Source organism: Diadema antillarum, unplaced genomic scaffold, assembly GCF_040938485.1.
Source record: "Diadema antillarum isolate AM-2024a unplaced genomic scaffold, OU_Dant_1.0 seq00001348_RagTag, whole genome shotgun sequence".
Classification (NCBI taxonomy): Eukaryota; Metazoa; Echinodermata; class Echinoidea; order Diadematoida; family Diadematidae; genus Diadema; species Diadema antillarum.
The window spans coordinates 1,161,151-1,184,875 of NW_027272113.1; the positions used below are offsets into that span (position 1 = coordinate 1,161,151).

Here is a 23,725-nt window from a genome sequence, read left to right on the forward strand (position 1 = left end):
CATTGACGAATGATTTGTAAATCATAATCAGTCCATTACGTATCGCACTGATCAATAGAAGGACAATAAGAATAATCAATCTTGCCTAACAGGTCTTGGACAAATCGGGTAAATTAAATGATTGTATGATAATCGTCCGACTTCTCTTCTATAATGCTTTATCTTTTAATAAATCCATCACATCTTTCTTGGTTTTTTTTTCTCGTATTTTTTGCTCTAGGACAAATGATTTGGATGGCGGATTCTCGTCTGTTCGTCTTTTTGTGCTCACCTCAGCTGACGTCACTCAGTGACCTGCAGGAAAAAAAGATGCACTTCTCCGATATTGCGTCACATGATCTTACACGTGACCTTATACTCTTCAATCAGCAGCGCATCGCAGAGGTGCGTGAGCTCAAACTGGAATCATCCTGCAATTTCACACGTAGATTACACACATACACACACACACAATTAGAAACGCACACACATCACCATTGCGCACACACACTTTGGCACACACGATTCAACAAACAAAACACATAAACATAATATTATATCATTGAATACGTGGGACATAGATTATTTTGTTAGTCAGCTCTCTTCATCACATTATAAGCAGCTTACTGTAACAGATGCCTGAAGAATGAATATCAAGCTCTACTTCCTCACACTTTACCCCACTTGAGTAACAATATGATATTATATATATAGTGCATGAGGCTGCATGCACTATAACAATATAAGCACCGACAAATTCTGAATTTGCCCCGAAGGCCAGTTATATTCAATGAGGCCGCAGGCCGAATTGAATATAATTGCCTGAGGGCAAATTCAGAATTTGGAGGTGCTTGGTACTTGTTATAGTGCAATAAGATGTCATGCACTATGTGTTATATAAAATAGCATACATACCCAGGCAAGATAAATTGAAAAAATACGAAAGTCTAGCAATTTAGATAATTTAAGACTCTAACGCTACACGTGTCTAGACAAGCAATAATACCAGTTTTTTAACCTGTGTAGACAAAATCCTGAAGATCCAAATTCAAGTAGCTGTTACATAGAGTCTAGGGTCTACGTGGTTATATCTAACGATTTCTAGGCCCTACGATAGATTAGGTCTAGGGGCCCTGGCCTAACGTTATACAAACTAGACCTACCCGGTACGTCACTTACGAGCGACAGAGCTAACGTTAGTTAAGACTTGACCCTATACAATAGGTCTACCATGGATCTAACACTAGCAGTTACACGTTAGACGCCTAAGTTTACTTACTGCACTGTGGGTCCAGGACCACGACTAGATGATGTTTTGTAGGATTAGGGATCTACTGGATTTAAACACAAGGCTCGTGCCAGGCATCACTGAAGTCACCATTGCTGCACAAGTGGATTCCGAGAGTGTGTTGTAAATGTCGTAGTAAAAGTTCATAGCGTAGCGTGATCAAAGGGCGCTTAGCGTATACCGTACACACACACGCTACCCATTTCCACGGCGCACTTCCGCGTAGAATGTACGGAGAAAGCGGCACAAATCTTGGGTTGACTTGCTCAATATCCGTCGGATTGATTCCTTTTTCAGAACAGTAGGAGTCCAAAATTCGTAGGGCGTATTTGATGGCATCCTTTATGTCCTTATTGTCAAAGATACTGTTCATATAGATCAGTCTCTGTAAAAGTAGCGAACCTGTTCATTTCAGCTTCCATGTTTAAATCTACCGCTGAAAGTCTAGTCCCACACAGATAAGTTGCTGGCATAGCCAGCGAGAATCGAGAATAACGATAATATCGAGCAAATCGCGGTTGTGGCGCAATCGCGTCGATGAGGTGCGGGATTCTGTACTCCATGATTAACTGAAATGAGGGAGCAAAAACCGATATCAAATCGATAGTGGGTTATCGTCTGCAATCGTTATATTTTGCGTGCACTATAACTTTTGTCGTGCACTGCCGGCCTGTATTATAAGTATGTATGCTATTTTATATAATCGTATATGCTACACAAATTACTGTAAACAACGCATTAATAAAGTGAATGTGGGGATGAATGTGAAAATGAATGACGGAATATCTGCCTAAATGAATGGATAAAACTCTATCGATCAAACAATCACTAACAATTGGTACTAGACATCACACCAGGAAAGTGATTGTTAGCGGTTTTATAGATACTTCTACGCTTTTTCAGTAGGTGCAGGAGTATTATATACACTTAAGTTGCTGTCGATAAACAGAACCAAAAAGAGAAAGAAAGTATAAGTGAATTTTAGCCACAAAATGTCATGTCGTAGACAACATGTCATGTACTCATAGCTCAAATATCGGTATCTCTTCAATGCAATGGTTTGCCCTTTGGTGAGACGGCTGCTCCTCCCCCCCCCCCTTTCCTTCTTCACCCCACCCCTCCCCCACCCCGGCCGTCTACGTACTCGTCCTACTCCCCTTCCAATTTCCATTGCCTCTTACCTCCCCCACCCACCCCACCCCCGCTTCTTTTTACCTCATTCCTACCTTCACTAACTCCTAATTGTTCCTCCTCCATCCATTTCATCTTACACTCACTTCTCCTTACTCCCTTCCTCCGAACATTCCTCCTCATCTTCTTGCTCCCCCATTCCTTTCCTCCTCTTCTTCCCAGCCATACCTCCCTCATCAGCTCCCTTTCATCTCCCCTACCCTTTTCCTTAACCTCAACTCACACTTCCAACTCTTTTTCATTGATCTAATTCAACTACTTCTCCTCCCCCTCCTTCCCCTCCACGTTCTCCTCCTTCCCCCTCTCCCCACTACCGTACACCCTTTCTCATCACTCCGTACCCCTCTGTTCCTAAACCACCCTCATTCCACTGCCCTGCAGGTGGAGCTAGCCAAGCAGCTGGAACAGAAGAAGGAGGAGCTCCGAATCCTAATGAGGGACCTTGAGCTGGAGAAGAAGAAAACCGACATGCTCCTTTACTCCATGCTGCCGAAAGAGGTCGCTAATGATCTGAGGGATGGCAAGCGGGTTGAAGCAGGTCAGAAAATGTTGCGCTGCTTGGAGACTGGTCATTGAGCTTATACACATAGAGATTAGTGGGCTATACACTTATTCTGTTCTTTTCTTTTTCAATATCATAACGGCTATAATATATCATAACTACATTTTGAAATAATGCTATGTGTTTGATATTCACATAAAACCAGTTTGCTTCCCTTCAATATTAAACAAAACGCTCGATTGGGTGGGGTGGAATGATCCTCGAATCAAGAGCTTTAACTCTCTGCTTTTACGTGCCATATAGTGATTAACTGTTCACATGTTTCTGTGTGAAATTTGTGAACAGTTGACTCGTTGGCACTGAACGTGTTAATAGAGATCCTCAAGAGGTTTAATAGAGAAGTATGTTAATGCATATTTACTTTTTTTTATTTATAGAGCCCAGTATTGTAATATGACAAGGTATTCAATGCAATGCTGTTCCCTCGTCATGCTTCCTTACAACGAGTTAATCAAGCATATATCAAGCATCATACTGTGGGATTAACAATTATATCATGTGTAACCCGTCGGACTGATTAGGATGATAGCAACAATACCACAAACATTACTCAACAATTCGTAATAATTAGTTAATTAATAACTAATGATGGTATTGACTGAAAAACAGTTACAAGGAGACTTCTTTTAAGTTTCTGTGGATTTTGTTTAGATTACAATAATCTTTAAAATAAAGATGATTATCAATAACAGATTCATCAATAATAATTGTTTATTCAAATTCATGAATTTCTTCCGTCGAGATGTTTTCATTGCAACTGATTGACAAATTGCCCTACATCGACGTAAATAAGCACTGAATTGATCAGTGTTTTGTAGTAGCCAGTGTTTAGTAGTAGCCATGATAAAAAATCATGGGCGTACCCATGGGCGTACGGAAGAAATTCATGAATTTGAATAACAAAGCAGTACCCGCTGCATGCTATAAGGATTAGAACCAACACTTGCTTTCGGGCGAAAGCTCGGTGGTCTAGTGGAGATGACGCCTGTCCGGTGATCAGGAGGTCGTAGGTTCAAATCCTGCTCGAGTATGTACGCCCATGATTTTTTATCATGGCTACTACTAAACACTGATCAATTCAGTGCTTATTTACGTCGATGTAGAGCAATTTGTCAATCAGCTGCAATAATTGTTTACTTTTAAATTGCTGTTTTGCTTGCTTGCTCGATGGAAGGCGAGTTCGAGCTCGTTACGATCTCTTTCAGCGACATCGTGCGTTTCACGGACATGTGCGCCCTGTGTAAGCCGATCCAGATCGTCCACCTGCTCAACGAGATGTACGTACTCTTCGACGAGCTTACCAGCGTCCACAACATCTACAAGGTGACGTCACGTACTCAAACCTTTATGAACATCAGTGACCACTTGAAATCGAGTGATGATAACAATTATAGCAGTAACAATTACGATGATAACATAATAATAGCAATAGATCAATAAAACACCTGAAAAGTCTATAATGGCCTCAACGTATAACGCTAAGCTGACGTATACTATGAAACGCAGTTATTAAGACCATAAAATAGATATCATTAGCATGAATGCTGAAGGCGTGTGAGATTAACAGTTGTGAAGATTTTTGTTTCATTATTATATTATAAGGGTCTTTATGTTTTGTCTTTAGAAATCCAATAATTTTTTTTTTCTCCTTGTTAAATTGAATCAATTAACCGATGATTAACTTCCTAGATGCTGGTCATGAAGCACATTCTAAATGCATTTTGGGATAACTTGTCAGCCCGTCTTTTATTGGAGTAAAAGACAGGACTCACCTTTAAAGTAATGATCTGGACTGTCATCGTTCAATTCATAAGTAATGCATGCACATTATTTTGATGAATACTGGAACCTTGGGCGGACTGTTTGCTGTCAAATGTGTTTTCAATGTTCTTCAATTCCAAAGTTAACACGACATAACCAAACAGGTAATCAGAACTCCTTATCTTATGGAGATGTGAACATGTTACCACGGTAAATCTTATGCTTGCCTGTACTGCCTCTCTGACTGTTTTGATTGTTGTAATGATTTGTTCTTTCCTTGACGTGCCGCTCATAAATGCAGGTGGAAACCATCGGTGACGCCTACATGACTGTCGGTGGCTTACCCGTGCCAAATAAAACGCATGCAGAACAGGTGGCGCGATTCGGTTTGGGCCAGCATGAAGCCGTCGGCAATATCCGGTCACCAGCTACGGGTGATCCAATCCGGGTAATTCGAAGGTTTTCTGCATGTCAACGTATGGTACGCAGTGTGACGTAAAGTAAAACAAATGAATAATCTTTGCTACCTTTCCATTGCAGATCCGAGTTGGCATTCACACTGGTCCTGTCGTAGCGGGCGTGGTTGGGGTCAAGATGCCACGCTACTGTCTGTTCGGCGACACGGTGAACACCGCCTCTCGGATGGAAAGCCATGGACTTCCGGGAAAAGTCCATATTAGCCCGTCCACGTACAAGTGCGTGTTGTCTATTTGTTCTCGTGACTATCGTTACCATCACAATGGTTACCAGAACAACAACGATGTAACAGAAGTTCGTTGAAATAATCATGTTCTTGTCATATTAGTAGCCTCGCTTCGACAGCTCTTAAGTCCATTAAAACCGAAACGGCCATGGCTTAAAATAAATGAGAATTTCAAACATAATCTTATTAACATATTTTATTTTTCAATACTTTGTCTTTAAAGGGATCGTACAGTTCTGGTTGAGACCTAATTTCAGGTTTCTAACATTTTAGGTGAGATAATGAGAAATCTCATATGAAATATGAAAGAGCATGCAATTCTATGAGGAATTCAATGTTTATTTGGTAAAAATTGGTTTTGAAATGGCCGAGATATCCAAAAAAGAACGATTCTAGTAAAGTGTGGGACCCACACTTTGTAACGATCGCTTTGTTTTACTTTATTTTTGGATGTTTCAGTTATTCCAAACCCGATTTTCATCAAATAAACTTTGAATTCCTCTTAAAACGGTAGGCTCTGTACTATATCGTGAGTGTTTTCTTGGTATCTTGCAAAAATTTAAAAGCCTAATTCTCATCTCAACCAAAACTGTACTATCCCTTTAACCCAACACAATGTTAAAAACTCATCTTTTGAACAATGCAATTCTATGTATGTTTGAATATGTCTTAATCGTTACTTTGTTTGGCGCACAGTAGCTGTGCAATATAAATGCTCTTTATTATTATCATTATTATTATTATTATTATTATTATTATTATTATTAATATTATTATTACTATTATTATTATTAGGTGTCTGAGGAAAAGCCCAATCTGATGCTTGAAATATCAAATCTAGACATTTCCAAAATAAAGTGTTAAGCCTTATTCTCTGTTTGAATGTCAAAAAGTGAACATTATGTACCAACATCGATGAACTAGACGAATCAATGAAAGAATGAATGAATAACTGTCTAACTTAATAAATGAATTCATGGATAAGTAAAATAATATCTAAATTGAGTGACCGAATGAATAAATAAGTGACCAGTAGAGATGTTGGAGTTCATCCCTTACGTGAAAATATAATACTGGGCAAGGTCAGGCTTTTTATTTCATGATCCGTAGCTCCAGTGCGTTCTTGCTTGTTTTATGAAAGTCTTGCTCTGGTGATAATTTTACACACGCACAGAGCCATAAAGGACAAAGGGTTTATCCTCGAAGAACGCGGCCAGGTGGAAATCAAGGGAAAGGGCTTGATGACGACACATTTTGTGGTTGGCCACACCAACGTGATGTCGGACGAGGTCAAAGGTGATGGGAGCGAAGACTCGTCGAATTCATCAGTGGCAGAAGGTGCCCTCCGATGTCGTGTTAACGTACAGCACACACACTGAAATTCTCCTGCGTGCATTTCAATTCTATTTTCTGTCACTATCCATTGTTGCTTATATTTCTATTCCATATAATTCTAGTTATAATATATTCTTTTGGTACTATGGTAAACGTTTGAAAAAATGTTATACTGTATTACTGTTCAATAATGGCATCAGGTTCGAAAGAAATGTAATTCATTACCATTATGCACACATGCATTAATTCAAATTTATACTTTGTATACAACCTCTGAAATGCTTACTTAATACACTTACAAGCATGTAATAATCGTCTTTAATAGAAACACGAATTCTGATCTAATCATGTAAACAGGGGGGGGGGGAATAATATAATATAAATAATTGTCATCTAAGGACTCTGTTTTAATATTGGTAGAACAGCGACTTACAAAACGCTTATTGACGGTAATCATAATAATATGATTGGAGTTAACAAGTGCATTCCCTTCTTTGGAAAAATTAATACTGAAACATGTAGCAGAAGAGGTCTAAGAACTGCAAGATATTCTATTTCCCTCCTATGTCCTTTCTCGCCATCTTTCATTATAGCTATTCATTTCTTCTTTGTTTTTCTTTCTTAGCACTACCTGTGTACATGACCATGTATGTTTTGTTGTATGAAGTAGTTTGTTTTTGTTGTAGTTAAGTAAGTCGATAGTTGGTTAAAACTGTTTATTCATATCTTTGTGCATTCAATAAGCCCCCAATATTAAGCTCGGCTTACTGGGTTTAATCCTAAAAGGTACTTCGATTTTTTTTTTTCATCATATCTCTGTTCTCTGTCACAATGATTTGCTTACCATGCATGTGCAAAAGCAGTCATGAATAATGATGAACTATGTGTATATTTGCGAAATTGATCACAGTTGATTACCTGTACCATACAGAAACAATAAAATAAATATGAAATGAAAATAATATATGTTTAATTGGTCATGACTAGACCTGAGATAACGAACTGGCTTGTAGAGAATTAACAAGCTAATGAGATTCTGTGATGCAAAAAAAAATAAATAAATGAATAATCTAATTTGACAGATTTCAAAGTCAATGCCATATGAGAGAGGTATTGATGAGTTAAATGAGCTCAATGAGATGGGGTAAATCACGTGATCTCAGCCCAGTGATAGAATAAAACTAAAGTGGAGTACTTTGAAGGGTGTAGCATTTGCAGAGGCTGCTTCGGAAAACATTATGTAGGTCATTGTCAGAAACTAAATAGCTAAATGTCAGTAATCGCATTTCACCGTGCAGTTATATAGATTAAAAACTTCTTTACATTCTTTACACATTATGACAATCACGATATAGATTTTAAGCGCTCTTTACTTCTACATAACGGCATTCTTACGTGACATATGATTTTATTGTAAATTTGCACACAAGTTAACAAAGAAGGGTTTTACCACTTGGCGAGTAAGTTGTTGGCAATGACAGCTTTTAAGAGAGATGATAATGTGGGGTTGTTGTTTTTTTGTCACTTTCAGAGAAAGATGACGTCACCACAGAGCTGAAAGAAGAAAAGAAGGAACCTATTGTGACGATTATTGAACCGACTCCGTCCCCCGCGACATCCAATTACCAGTCACACGAGCCAGTTGTGCAAGACCCGAGCACTTCTCCGTACAATCCAAGAGACACTCAGACTACTACAGCTTCGAATCGGAGTACGCCCCCATCGTCAGCGTTTTGCTCTGTTTTGTGAGCCCCTCAGCGATGAGCCAGTTTGTAATTCCAAATAGTGTTTGAGCAGAAAATTGTGATTGGCGATAACAAACGCATATCCATGATTTTGTTCTTCAAATTTGATGGGAAGAGCATCTGTGGTAAAAGGGCTATTTACGTGATTCTTGTAAACTGAGTTTGCCACCACGTCAACTTGACGGTACAGAATAATATTCGCTTAAGACTCTTCGATTTCACTAAGAGAATAGACCAAAAAAAAATGTAATGCTTTAAATGAAAAACAATGAATGGAATGAATATATTGCCAAATGTTACTATACGTTCTTATCAACTGGAGCAAGTCCATTCTCCGTTTGAACACGAGTTCCATAAATTTTATAGTCGGGCAATTTTACGAAACATATCTCTTTAACAACAACTTAAGTGCCTATGACCAATAGAAAAAAAAATAAGAACGGTCATCTGGTAAAATAAGCACCCGAAGTAATTACGAACTGGCTTTTATATCACACTGACAGAGAGGACAGTAGCACAAATCTATGGTTTTAGTCTAACATCATGTGCGATACAAGTTGCACATTTTCTATGTTTAATAAGCTCGTTGTGGACCGGAAACTATTAATAAGTACTATGCGCTTGCTTCATTTTGTAATGTATATGTGGGGATGTGTTGTTTTGTGCTATTGATATATGATTGATTTTTTTTTCCCACATCATCGCAAATAATCAGAGAACGGAACGAGGGCATAAAAGGAATTCGCAGTCTAAGGAACTATAGCCGGTTAGATGCAGTGTGAAGCGGTGATTTTATCCAACAAGAAACTCTGCAGGTCTGATTTCTTTTTTTTTTAACAAAAAAGGCGAGCTTTAGATCTACAACGCTAGCGATCACGATGCGCTTTCACCTGCGTTGGACAATGTGTTGGTCAATGGAAAAATAATGTGCAGAGCAACAGTTTCGTTTTCGTCTAAAAGTGGCGTTTTAGCGTTCGCGTTGGTGATCTAAAGCTGGCTACTTTCAAAGAAAGTGAAGGGTATGAGCTTGCACCACCCTCGTCCCAATAACACTAGGACTTGGCATTGACGGGGAGGAGGGGGATTGGTGAGTGGAAAACCTATTAAACATAGATGTAACCACATCTTATCATTATTGTTTCTTTAATTTTAACCTAAACCTTCCTCAAGTGAGAAAGTGATAAGAACGAAAACACATGTGCAGATAGATGTCTTAATCGTTAAAACACAACACGCCTTGATGTCGTGTTTGTGGTAAGAAGGCATACCTTAAACAGAACCTTGTTGAGTGCCGCGAACTCACTTTCCGACCCCTCGTTGTAAAAGCAAGACATTTGCCCATAACAGTTTGTGATAGGAATCACTCTGGCCAAGCAAAGGCGCCTTACTTTTCATTTTATCTTTATTTTTACGAGTTGTCTTTTCACTGAATTTCTTAAGCTTTCGTTATATCAACCAGATAATTATTGAAGAATTATATTACTGTATAATATGCGCTATGTATTGTATTATAAATCAATGCACTTGTACAGAACATCGTAGCTTAGCGAATTCTCTCCTCTTCTCTTTCCCTTTCTCGCTCTCTATCTCTCTCTCTCTCTCTTGTTTTACTTCTTGCTCTCCCTTTAGCGTATCTCTCTCTCTCTCTCTCTCTCTCTTGTGTGTGTGTGTGTGTGATATAACCTACGACGAAATGCCAGAAACACAACTCGTAAAATTATTCCGTGTTTTTTTTTTTTTTTTTAACAACAGAATAATGGGCTGTAAATATCTGAGCTGTATGAATAGATGTGCCAGTCCGATTGTATTGTTGAATAAAGGAGTGGTCATTAGAACTAGCTCGGTTATTGTTAAATCTGTAAGCCGCAATAAAAAAAAAAGGTTCGGAATGAAGATATCAATGACATCAAATACACTGAAATTGCCATGGTGAAATGCCAGGAACACAACTCGTATAATCATTCCATTTTGTTTTAAACAACAGAATAATGGACTGTAAATAAAAGAGCTGTACGAATAGATGCGACAGTCTAATTGTATTGTTGAATTGCCAAGGAGTATTCCTTTCTTAATGAATCGTTGGCGACACTATGAGAAATGTTCTTGTATTTTGTTACACTTGACAAAACTTAGAATAAGTTAGAAATTAAAGATAAAGTTAAGAAATATCAAAAGTAATCGAATAATGATAATATGATGTATTAAATTAAATTATTTTCTAGCATAGCTAAAAAAAAAATGTGAGTTTGCATCTGCTCATATACTTGTTTTATTTTGATTACATGGAAGTCAGTTGCACGAATGTGCGTAGTGCCTTGTAAACTATTTTTTACATCTATAATAAAACTATGCTCGAAAATTGTGTACAAGGTGAGGACTACTTATCTAATCATCTAATTACACTAATACATGCCACTGAAAATCTACCATCAATACAGAATGTCTTTGAACATAATTACTATCAGCTCAAGTCTTTGTTGCAAAAATGTGACCGCCCAGCTTAAACCATTAAGAACAAGAGCAAATGAATAAGCCAAAATTAATTTCACTCTTTCGATTCAGTTTGGAAGAGTACTCTGTGACCTTTAGTAGGATGATTTCTACAAATTGGACCATCCTACTTCATTCGAAATGTGACTGAAACAAGAGAGAGTTAGGAGTCGCAGTTTTATAGAAAGGAGAGAAAAGAGCATTTACACATGAAGAGTTTGTTCGCAAATACCGATAAGTCCATTTTTGAAAATTTTGAAGTACAGTCTCTGTCATAAAGTACAAAATAATACCTTTTAAATGATATATTGGTCACTGCATATAAAGGTACATTTTTCAAGTTATGGTCAATTCTTTATCATTCTCTTTATTTTTCTTGACTTTTCATCGCAAATATCTCCATTTAGCAAATATGGACTTATCGGTTTTTGCGAACAAGCTCTTCATATCATGGTCATTCAGACATGCTGTGCAGATGTATCAACAAAATTCCAGTGAAAGCAGCACTGTCCGAAAGAAAAAAAAATATATAATTATGGTGCAGAAAACTGCTAACATCTTAATTTTGGTTTTGTTTTAAACCATGGAAGACGGGCTGATATTGCTACCGCACTCATTTCCAGTAGACACCTGCCCGAGTATACTCGGGACACGTCTTCAACAGGCAAATTTTGACAGTAAGTATTGAAGTTAGAGATTATACTTACTCATATTAGAAAAACTGTAAAAACTTGAGTAGGTCAACCAAAAGACATTTCGGTCCATTACAGAAGAACCTAATATCCAACCTTATGTGGGTTTTAAGCCGGGCAGTCACAACTGGAAGGATTTTTGAATGCTCTCAATGAATATAATTATTTCAAATATCAAAATGACTGCAAAATGAGGACCTATTTTTTAGTGTGAACGAAAGTAAATTTGCCAATTGTAAATTGATTATTGCAATATGATTTAAGGCATATAATTATGTGTCAAAGAGGTGAATTAAAGTACGGAAGTTGAAATAAAATAAATATATGAAGAAATATGCAATAGTTTAATTGGATTGTCAATTCTTGGTCAAGTTTGATATCTTATTTGTTTCTGGCGTTGAATTGCATCTTCGCATTTCATATCAGTGACTGTGAACAACATTATCCATTAATTAAGGGATAGCTCCTTGCTCTAACCAAGGTCACTAAAAATAATGGGGCATGATTTACGTGGCAACACGCGCACACACACCCACACACATGCACGCACTTACAGACAGACAGACAGACAGACACACACACACACAAACACACACACACACACACACACACACACACCTATGTCTACCATGTTCACAACACTGCAAGTTGTTATGATCTTCCTGGTGGTTCAGAGTCCCTGTGGACGGCGGCATCATCATGGACGTTGCGGTCGTTGCCATGATAAATATACGTCAAAATGTGATCCTGGCTCGATGAGTCGAATTTCTTTCAATTTGAGTACTTCTAATATTTGTTCGCGGGCGATGAATTGCAACATCTACTTCCGTTCTCTGGGTGACTGATGATAAAATTGTCTCTCCGGAGATTTAGGGGGGGGGGCATCGTATGATTATGTTTACTTTTTGTCCCATAGGCGATTATGATTCTGCGAGCTTCCGTTTTAAAGTAACACACCCTACTCACACGGCAGCAAATGAATTTCTTTTCATGCGCCTCCCCGCCCCTGCCACCCCACCCCGTCATTTTCCATAGCGAAGAATAAGAAGGAACAGGAAAAGAAGGAAAAAGGAGGAGAAAAAAGCATGTTTACAGAACCCATTTCAGTTCCCATATCTGCGGTCGCTGGGCTGAAAGCTGGGCAAGAGGATTTGTGGTTTTGATAACAGAAGAAAGGAGTGGGATCACTTGGAGTTAGGAAGCTCGAAGGGAGATGAAGGTGGGAGCTTATGTTCCAATTTTTCAAATTGAAATTACGAACAATAACAATAATCTCACCAGCTGTTGCTGTTGTTGATATTTTCCTTTTTTTCTCTCTCCTGTAATGGCTTTTTTTTTTCGCCATTGGATGACATTGACCAACGGTGACTATTACAGAATTCGGCTTCTTAATTGCCTATTTTCTTGCCCTAGAAATGTGCAAGAATTCACAGTGAGAGCTAAAAGATTAAAAATAATCGCTCCCTTCCCACAACCTCTAAGACTTTAAAGGGACTTACCACACCATAAGCCTTTGATCATCTACATCCACTCGCTGTAATAGATAACCCCCTTTAAAAGCCCGTGGTATACAGTTTGCATAAAAGTGTAGTTCAAATGCAAATCGTCCTGTCTGACAACTTACTATATGCAGGATCTGAAAATTTCAACAGTGTAGGCCTGCGCCACAAACAATACTCGGCTGCATATATCATCGTAAAGCAACACTTGAAAAAAAAAAAACCAACAACGTATAATCTCAAAATGTAGTAAAACATGTAGGAATAATTTCACGACAGAGAGCTGATGTCCATTAATTTACTTGTTTATTAATTTATCATTATTTACTTACCATTTGATTAAATATTTATTTATTTATATATTTATTTGTGACTGTTGGTCATGTGACCAAATTGTGCGTATAATGCTTATTGAATATTTGAATTATTTACACTCTGAAGTCTGGCTTTATGCGTTTGAGTTAGAAGAGTCAACGAAACTTATCGAAAAGATACCAGCACCAAGCTCAAAAATATCCAACTTGATTAGAAATGTTTTACATCTTTCAGGCAGGAAAGTAAAAAATATGAACTGTTTTTTTCTGGCTTTTTTTTTTTTTTTTGCATGTTGCTTTTTACATGCTTTTAACTGACAGGCTGCGGGGCTCAATCCTAGAAGAGACACAATAAAAGGTTATTATGGTAATAAAAATATTGCACCTATGTAGATCATCAATCACGATCACTCGTGATAAATGAAAATAATCATTAGTTGTTACAAGGACATAGTGGTCTGTGTTTAAAAAAAAAAAATGGTTCCATGACAATTGCTCCCGCGACAACTGTTCCAATGATATATCTGCATGCCAAGCCAAAAATTTTACCGTAGAAACATATCCCTAGCCCTAACCCTAACCCTAATCGTTACATCAAACTACCCTTAAAACCTATCGAAACCCTAACCCTAACCGTAAGCCCTTGGAGAAAATAAGATGTGAGCAATTCTATGCTGTCGCAGGAGCATTTCTCGTGCCACCGCAGAAAACCCACACAGTGTGTGCGAAGTATGAAAACGTGTGAAAACGCAGAAAATGAATTTTATTGTATGAGGGAAAAGACATTCTCTGTCTTTCACTGTCAGATTCTCCGAAATTCTTCGTATGATCAGATTTAGGCATGTCATTGAGAAAGATATGTTTTCAGCTGTATACACGAACATTAAGACAACATACATCAGCTGTGCCGATATAAAAAAAAAATCAATATTACACGCAAGAAAACGCAGGAACTGTTTATACTGACATATATCAAAACATTTGGCTTTATTGAATGCCTCTAGACAAATTGCATTATACCTGTTCATTCACAAAGCATAATGAATGTTGTGAAAGGGGATGAAAGAAATCATCTTGATTATTTGGTCTTCTTGATGAATCCTTCAGTGATATACGAGAAAAATCTAATCTCATTGTGACCGTTGGAATTTACACACTTGGCGGAAATAATCTCATTAAAAACATCCTCTCTGACGGGACCTGTATCCAGGGAATGAATGAAAATGAGAAGATATCAATTTTGATAGACATTTCCAATCATCTGTCGATTTCACTTCATCTCATCCCTCCCTTTCTACCCTCACCCCCCCCCCCCCCCCCCCCCCCCCCATGGCATGTGACAAAGAAAGGAAAGAGAGAGAGAGAGAGAGAGAGAGAAAGGAAAAACCGATGTCGGTCTATGGACAGAACATTTCTTTTTGTGGTTCAGCGTTGTGTCTTTATATATCACACACTGTATTCATATGTATATTTATAATACACATATATTTTTTCCTTTTAATATTTCAGTCCTTTATTGGTCAAACTCAGTTTCATTTCGTTTCATTTATTTCAGTTCCAACGGAAATACATGCACAGTATGACATCTGCATACAAACGAAATCAATTTAGCTCATTATGCTTATAATAAGGGGATATATGGTGTCAGGAAATCTAATGATATTATTGTGACGTTACCGTTCAAAAAATGGAAAGTTGTTAGCTTTGTTTGAATACATCTTAGACATCTATCAATTGACAATTCATATTGATTTCCTAATCTTCATGATGGTATCATAATGATGTCTCATCTCCCCCCTTTATTTCGTGCTAAATATATTATACTCATATACGTCCTTCCGGTTTTCATATCATCGTCTGTCTTCTGTGTCGCCAACATAATTATATCGCATCGTGGTAAATCTGTGCATGTCGTCCTTCATTGTCCAATTTTAAAGCATCCTTCTTCCAATGTTACATCCCTGACCCATTACAGTGTTCCATCTCTCCAGTGATCTCCTTTTCCACCTCTTTGCAATAAGGACAATAGTTACTGTATCCCACTACCTCTCTCCTTCTTCCTCTTTCTCTCTCGCTCTCTCCTGAGTGTTCGTTCACTTTTCCTCTCTCGCGTGAGATGATTTTTTTTTTTTGCTGTTTCCAGTTTTATGTCACGTGACGTTGCTGCTTTCCGACGCCGCGTGCCATTTCTCGCTGACTGCTCTTTCGCCGCTCATCGAGCAAACAAGCGTACCCAGGGAAAGCAGCTCGTCATTGTTCCATAGTGGAGGCAAGTGGCGACAGAGCTCGAAATGAAGTCGGCTGCTAATCAAGCTCTCCGCATTACCGCTCGTCGGTGAGGCTCCGGAGGAATAGAGAGGCCTCGTCTGATCTATAGCTAGCATTCTTTACCATGACAGTCGCGTCGTTTGGTAGCGCTAACCCCCGGGCGCCGGAAAATTGCTCCGCTTGCCGGTCGGGCCAGACACAAACATGCGTGTGGGTCCATGCTGCTCTGTGATTAAGGGATATACCATACCATGCATTTGAGACAGTGGCTTGTGGTGCAGGTGACGGTGTGGAATGTGGGGTACTTGTTCACTATCCTAGCCAGCGAGACCCCCTCCAGCCATTCGAATCCCCGTTGGCCCTCCCCTACCGTCGCAACTCTCTCCTCGAACGCATCCTCCGTTGGCCTTTTCCCTACGCCTCAGCCTTCGACCCCATCTATTTCCGGGTCACTAACCGGAAGTGGTACCTGGACGGAACAGACCATTAACCCTTTTATCGTCACGCCTACGCCTTCCCCTACATTTCACAGGTCCAGTGCCTTCGAAAGGAACACTTTGCAGCCGAGCGCCACACCCTTGCTTGTAGACACACCTCGGATCCATGTGCCTCCCTCACAGCGTTCACAAACTTTTCATACAGAACTGCACGTCGAATCGGCATCACATATCCAAGGACAAATTACTCAGACCAGACTCCGGAGGCGTGACGTGTCCTCACTATCTCCAGGATACACGACCATACCTCACATACTCCATTCACATACACTCGAATCAGTCAAAGCAACAACCATGCTATCATTATCATCATCACCGTCATCATTACAATCGCCATTATTATCATCAATATCGGAACATTCGTTACCTTCCATCGGGCTAATTCGGCCTTCCTACTCATTTTCTCATTCATCCCCATCCTCTCCCCTTCACTTTCATCAATCGCCGACTCCCTCTCCTCCAGGTCATGCCCCACCATCCATTTCCTCCTCCTCCTCCTCATTAACATCATCATCCTTTTCCCATTCTCCCGGAGCAATATCGAACCGGTGGAGAAATGGCACGACTGCCGACCTCTCCTTTGTAGCAGAGTCAGCCGGCGGTGACCGTATTGAAAGGAAAATGCGCGATGTATCCGATAGGGATCGCGTGTCTGAAGCATCTGGTTTCTTCTCTGATGGACCAGTTTGGACCATCGAGACAATCTGGCCTGGGGCGTTGCTATCGCAAACCCCATCGCCTACCTCTTCGCTAGCAACGAGGGACCACCCGCTGATGTCTTCGGCAGCGTTCACGGAACATCAATTGCCCAGAGACTACGCTCCGCAAAGCCGTGAGTATCAATGAATGTTATAAAAATGTCAACGTTTGCATTGATCTACCATAATACTCTGTCATGTGCACCATTAACGACTGATAGGAAAATACATTATCATTGGGGATATGATGGGAATTTGATGCAAGCAGTCTGATAGCAACGTGAAGTTATCTTCACCGTCTGTTCTCGTCCTTCATCCACTTTCCACCCTCACTTTTTTTTTTTCAAACTGTCTTTGGCAAAGTGTCGGCTCGGGCATTTCATGAAAAAACACTCAAACCATATCCAGATGTTCTTTCTCTTTGACGGCACATGCGGGATTGAATTCTGAGAAAATGTTTGACTCATGTGCATACCAGTCGTGGGTAAGATGATTTCGAAAGGCATATTTGACATAAACATTAACCAAGTGTGCACGTGTGTTTATGTGTTTGTTTGCGGATGAGTGTACAATGATATGTGCACACACGCGCGCAAGAGCACACACACACACACACACACACACATACAACACACACACACACACACACACACACACACACACACACACACACACACACACACGCAAATAGAAACACACTACTTTTTATACACCCAGACATTCTAATTATCTTCTTTCCTTTTTTCTTCCTTTTTTCTTCGGACAATATTTGTCTACCGGAGAGAAAAGCTAATCCACAATGCTGAACAGCCCACACCTTTCACATGTATAAATAGAATTATTTTAATATAATATATGACAAATACCAACTTTCAACCAACAAATACCAACTTAAGCAGTAGCATCCTTTTAAAGTTATTACAGTTGAAAGTTAAGAATGTGTAAAGGACTTTTTTTTTAATATAAAGGGGATTCTCAGGCACAACTAATGGCCTTATTCTGCAAAAAAAAAGTGTTATAAAATGCTCAAAACACACTTTAAAGTTTGTTTTGTGATCCCAAACTTTAGCATAAAGTAAAAGAAGTCTTGTTCTTGCAGAAAATATGAAAAATATGAACAAAAAAGATATGAACAAAAAAAAAAGATCGGCCGAGTTTACCCCTTTCACGTATTTTGAGTCCTCACGCAAAATCAGTTTGTGAGAGACTTTTCCTTGGTTTTGTGATGCAAGGTCAAATACAATCTCTCTATCTCTCATTCTCTCTCTCTCTCTCTCTCTCTCTCTCTCCATACACACACACATGTATATATATATATATATATATATATATATATATATACGTATATATTATATAGATATTAGTATATAGTATATACAAATAATACTGCACAACCTGCTTCTCTAGCGACCTGAAGTGTGCTCCTTCAGGAAACGAGCATAAAGCCCACTTCCTTTCACATACAACCACACGTCCACCCCACCAAGGACGCAAACACCCCGGATTTTTGTCACTAAAATCGTTTCATTTTGTTCGCTCTCATTGTTGCCTATCGAAAAAAAGAGACCAAAAGCAAACGATTCTGGCAATCAAGGGGTATTGAGTGGACGGGTGTCAATCAAACTGGTTACACCTGCACCACCACCTGTAGAGGATGTTAGCCAGAAAATGAGGAGGAGATTATGACGCGGGCAAATTTTAAGAACAGAGAGGAGGTGGAAGAGGATCTGGGTGTTTGGGAGGAGGAGGGTAGTAGAATAAAACAGGATGAAGATGACAAATATAAAGAACAAAGTGTAGGAGAAGCAAAAGTATGAGCCATGACAATAGTTAATCTGTATATGTGACCGTGCACCTCAAAACGAACATAAAGTCGCACACACTGATTTTGCGTGAGGACTGAAATTAAGTGAAATGGGTCAACCTAGCCGAACTTGACTTTTTCATATTTTCTGAAAGAGCGGGTCTTCCTTTACATTATGCTAAAATTTGGTATCATAAAACGGGCAGGAAAGTGTGTTTTTTAGCAGTTTATCTCAAACATTTTTGGTAGAATAGTGTGATTAGGTGTGTCTTTAGAATCCCTTTTTCATTTCTGAAAAACCTTGTCCACACTCTTCACTTTCAACTCTAATATCTTTTGAAAGAATAGTGCTACTGCTTTGAAATTTGGCATTAATTATGGACAGAATGTGTTAATGAGGCCTGCTTAATTTCAGTTTAATCTGATAATCTCTTCATTGTTGTTACTCTGGTGGCTTACTTCCTGTTTTTTGTCCCATTCATCGCACAGCCAGCACGGTTTGGTAAAGATTAAGCGCTTGAATAGACACTGTACTTCAGAGCCTCTTTTCTCAGTTCACTCTTTTCCTGAGTTTTTTCTTTCTTTCTAATATTTAGATAGGTTAGGAGAGTCCGTTTGATTTGAGTTATACATCATTTTAAAGCTTAAAATCTGCTCTTTCAGATTATTGTCTTAACTAAAAATTCATGTCTGGCGACTTTTTGTTTGTTTTGAGGTGCAGGGTCACATATAAGGTTTATGATGGATGTATCCAAGGAAAATAAATCGTAGCGAGAGCAATAACAAAATAATGTGACTTCAAAGATTGTCTGTCATTAAAAAGGAGCAGAGTTGTAGGGATGAATGAATGATAAGAACAGTAATGATAATAATGATAATGATATTGATAATAGCAGGAGAGACAAGTTTTGGGTGTTTGGGAGGAGGAGGAGTAGTAAAAGAAAACAAGATGAAGATGGCAAATAAAGATCAAAATATAGGAGACACAAGAATATGAGCAATGGCAAGAGTTATGTGTATATAGGTTTATGATGGCTGTATTCAGGGAAAATAAATCCCAGTGACAAAAATTAAATATTTGACTTCAAATATTATCCGTTGTTGGGATAAATAATGACAACGAAAATAATAATAACAATAATAATAATGATAATTATCATTATTACAATAATAATGATAATAACAATAATAATAATAATAATAACAATAACAATAATAGTATGTCCGTTATTGGGATGAATAATGACAACGAAAATAATGATAATAATGATAATAATGATGATGATGATGATAATAATAATAATAATAACAATAACAATAACAGTAATAATAGTAATGATAAAACAATGATAATAATAGATGGAGGTTGAGGATTTACGTGTTTGGGAGAAGGAGGAGTAGTAGAATAAAACAAGATGAAGAAGACGAATAAAGATTAAGCATAGAAGCAAGATGAAAGAGCAATGGCAACAATAAAGTGCATAATATTTATGACGGCTGTATCCAGTGAAAACGTATCCCAATGACAGCAATTACAAATATGACTTCAAATATTGACCATCATTAAAAAGAAAGAGAGTCGTAGGGATGACCAATGATTACGAAACAATAATGATAATAATAATAATACTTATGATAATCATAATGATAATGAAGTTTTTTTTACTAATAATAATGATAACTATAATGATAATAATATCATTTTATCATCATCATCATTAGTAGCGATGGTTGTAGTAGTAGTAGTAGTAGTAGTACTTGTATCATTAGTATAAGTATTAGTCTTAGTATTAGTATTAGTATTAGTATTAGTATCAGTATTAGTATTAGTATTAGTATTAGTATTAGCATTAGCATTAGTATTAGTATTAGTATTAGTATTAGTATTAGTATTAGTATTAGTATTAGTATTAGTATTAGTATTAGTATTAGTATTATTTAAAACAATGATGATCCTCCGCTTCTTCATACGGTTTGTGTACATTTGTTGCAAATCGTGCATATTTTATCTAAAAAGAGAAACAACAATGTATGTAGTTTAAGACAAAACTGTTTCTATAAGTGCTTTACAAGTAAAAAGAGAAACCAACATGAATTGATCGCAAGTACAAAATATTTCATAACAATTGAAATAATTCTCTAAATAAATTGGTCTTGAGTTTCTTTGGGAAAATGATATACGTTGCAAAATCGATAATAACCCATATCATGATTTTGCAAGGCCGTTACCAAGGTAAGAATGATGATATTTTTTTCTAATATTCCATCAAAATCAATGATGAGGGGGAAAAAGAAAAAAAAAAACAAACTACCAGACAATCATACATGCATGACAAATGGAAAGGTATACACCACTGACCCGAATGTCATGACTGACTAAAAAAAAAAGAGAATGAACATCGACAATCTTACACTTTCTTACAAATTCAGTGCCATTTTTTCTTCTTATACTTTATACCTACTCACCGTGAGTAATTGATACAAACATGAAATTTCACTCTGCTTTGCTAAACATGTCACTCTTGGTAGTTTGCTGCTCAGAAAATGACAGTTCTGTGAGAGTTCTCTTCGAGGATATCATGTACCCGTTTATGCTTAGCCGTAATCCACAGTTAAAGAGTGATTATTGACGAGGGACTGAAGCAAAAATATCATGTTGCAGATTTTGATACGGATTCGGTGGAAATTGAAAATGAATGAACTGCGAATGCAAAGGCATGTCAGTGTGTCATGTCGACCAGGATTGCAAAGGTATAGAAAACGAAAAATAAAAACTATATCAGGTGAAGAACAGTCAAAGGAGGAGATAGAGGAGGAGGAGGAGGAGGAGGAGGAGGAGAGAGAGAGAGAACATCTAGAGGAGAATTAGTTTAAGGATTTTTTTCGAGATCGAGAAAACAATCCTTCCTTCGTTTTGTTTTTAGAAACTGCTGATTACACCAACTTTTTCTTCTGTTCACAGACTGACCCACGCTGCATCCATTACTTGACCTCATATCTAGCAGCTTGCTTTTATGATGTATTCTTAGGGGAGATATTGTTTCTACCATGAAATATTTGATTATAAAGCAGATCGGCTGCTGGCGAAATGTGTAGCAAAGTCGGGGCAGCTCAACGTACAAGTCAGGCGGGAAAACTGCACCCAAAATAGCCTTACAACCACAGGTGCGTTTGATTTGGGGGGGGGGGGGTGATCTTTGTAGCTATAGCTTGGAAGTATTGCAGAAAACAACTACATATTCTTCGTTGCGTAAAACCATTACAAAATATAAAACCCAAATACACATGAAAACAGAATACAAATCATCATCATTTCTATTTTTCCACGACTTTAAGTGGACATAAAACGTGAATAGACTCGGAAGTATCCAGACCTGTCCCAGCCAAAATGTCACGAATGTAGACACTTGTGTGTGTGTGTGTGTGTGTGTGTGTGTGTGTGTGTGTGTGTGTGCGTGTGTGTAATTTATTTCTGATATCATAATTCTATGTATTATTTATATTTATTATTTGTTTTCAATTTATTTATGTAAACATAATGATTGTACACACGATTCTGAAAAATATCATAGTGGGAATGCTTGTAAAAATTAAAAGAAAAGAGTAGTCAAGTAGACAATGTTTTCATCCTAACCGTCTTACAGGCATTATTTACCTTTGGCAGATGAAACAAAAACCAAGGTTTAGTGCTTCTAAGATGTGAGGTAGGGATAGAAACAACCATAGTTAAAATGTTGATTTATATAATCAATGTTAAGTATTGTTGAATATACAAAATGTGAACAGTAGTTATAACAAAATTGCTTTCTAGAATAAACCTTCTACAGTTACGTTGCATTGAGAAAAAACAGTGATATCTCTATATATTTTAGGCTTTATTGAGAAATTTTCTTACAACAATTATGGTAGGGTGTTTTGTGATACAAGTGACCTACGCTGTAGTATGCATCAATGTGATAGCGTAGACATTTTCTTTTAATAAATCACTGCTCCCAATTGTAAACACTACCTTTAACCTCACATGTCGACATAATGCGACCTTTGCAAGGAGGGAGTGATTTTCTGCATTGCAATTGCTTCGTCCTCTCATCAATATTTCAATCCCCTCGAGGCGAGATGCCGAGCTGTAGTGTTTTATCCTATTCTCCTTGTTTTGTGACTTGCCCCGCGGACTCTCTCATGCAATAGTCTGTTCGTTTGGGCAGGAAAATTATTGTTTACTGCTTGATTGATTTCATTCTTGTTTCTGTTTAAATATTCAGGAAGGACAGACAAATAGAAAGAGACAGACAGACAGACAGAGAAAACACATATAAAGAAAGAGAAAGAACAACTACAAAAAGAGACACACAGACAGCCGTAAAATATCTAAGGCTAGTGCATTCTCTCGCAAAAATGTTCCCACATTGAATCGCACGATCTCAAAATCGATGTGCCAAGTTTTCTGTGACGACAGACGAAGAAGAGCAAAACACGAGGTTAGGCACACGATGAGAAAAGGATGGGGTTACGAATGTCGAAGAGTATGTTGCAAAAAAAATGAGCACTTCATAGCCTTCAGGCTTTGCAGCAATCGGCGGAGAGATCCGACTTGCATAGCGAACCCAATCCAACCCGCCTTTGAAAATAACGCTTCCCTTAAATTTGTCTCTGTAAAGATGCATTCCTTTGTATGGCAGTGTTAAGTCAAGTGTTTAGTGTGCCTGTAAAAGGTGACACCCTCCCTCTTCCACCAACACGCAGACACAGCTTACCCGATCTAGATCGTCTCCCCAACCCCTATGAATCATAACAAACATAAGGGAAGAACAGAACGAACCACAAGAACTTAATGATTACGTGGATATTCACGGCCATCGTCACATATAAAAAAAAAGGGTGAGTTTATAATATTTCTGG

The 23,725-nt window shown here is 38.1% G+C and overlaps 1 protein-coding gene and 1 pseudogene across 1 annotated transcript in view; both read left to right on the top strand.

Annotated features, from left to right (window-relative positions):
• The window catches only part of LOC139708545 (guanylate cyclase soluble subunit beta-2-like), an 81,093-nt pseudogene extending 64,776 nt beyond the window's left edge, over positions 1-16,317 (top strand).
• The window catches only part of LOC139708559 (uncharacterized), a 73,094-nt gene continuing 65,658 nt past the window's right edge, over positions 16,290-23,725 (top strand). Inside the window, exon 1 of the mRNA XM_071620502.1 lies at positions 16,290-17,156. Coding sequence (XP_071476603.1) covers positions 16,619-17,156 — 538 coding nt within the window. The 5' untranslated portion in view covers positions 16,290-16,618. The remainder of the gene's footprint in view (positions 17,157-23,725) is intronic.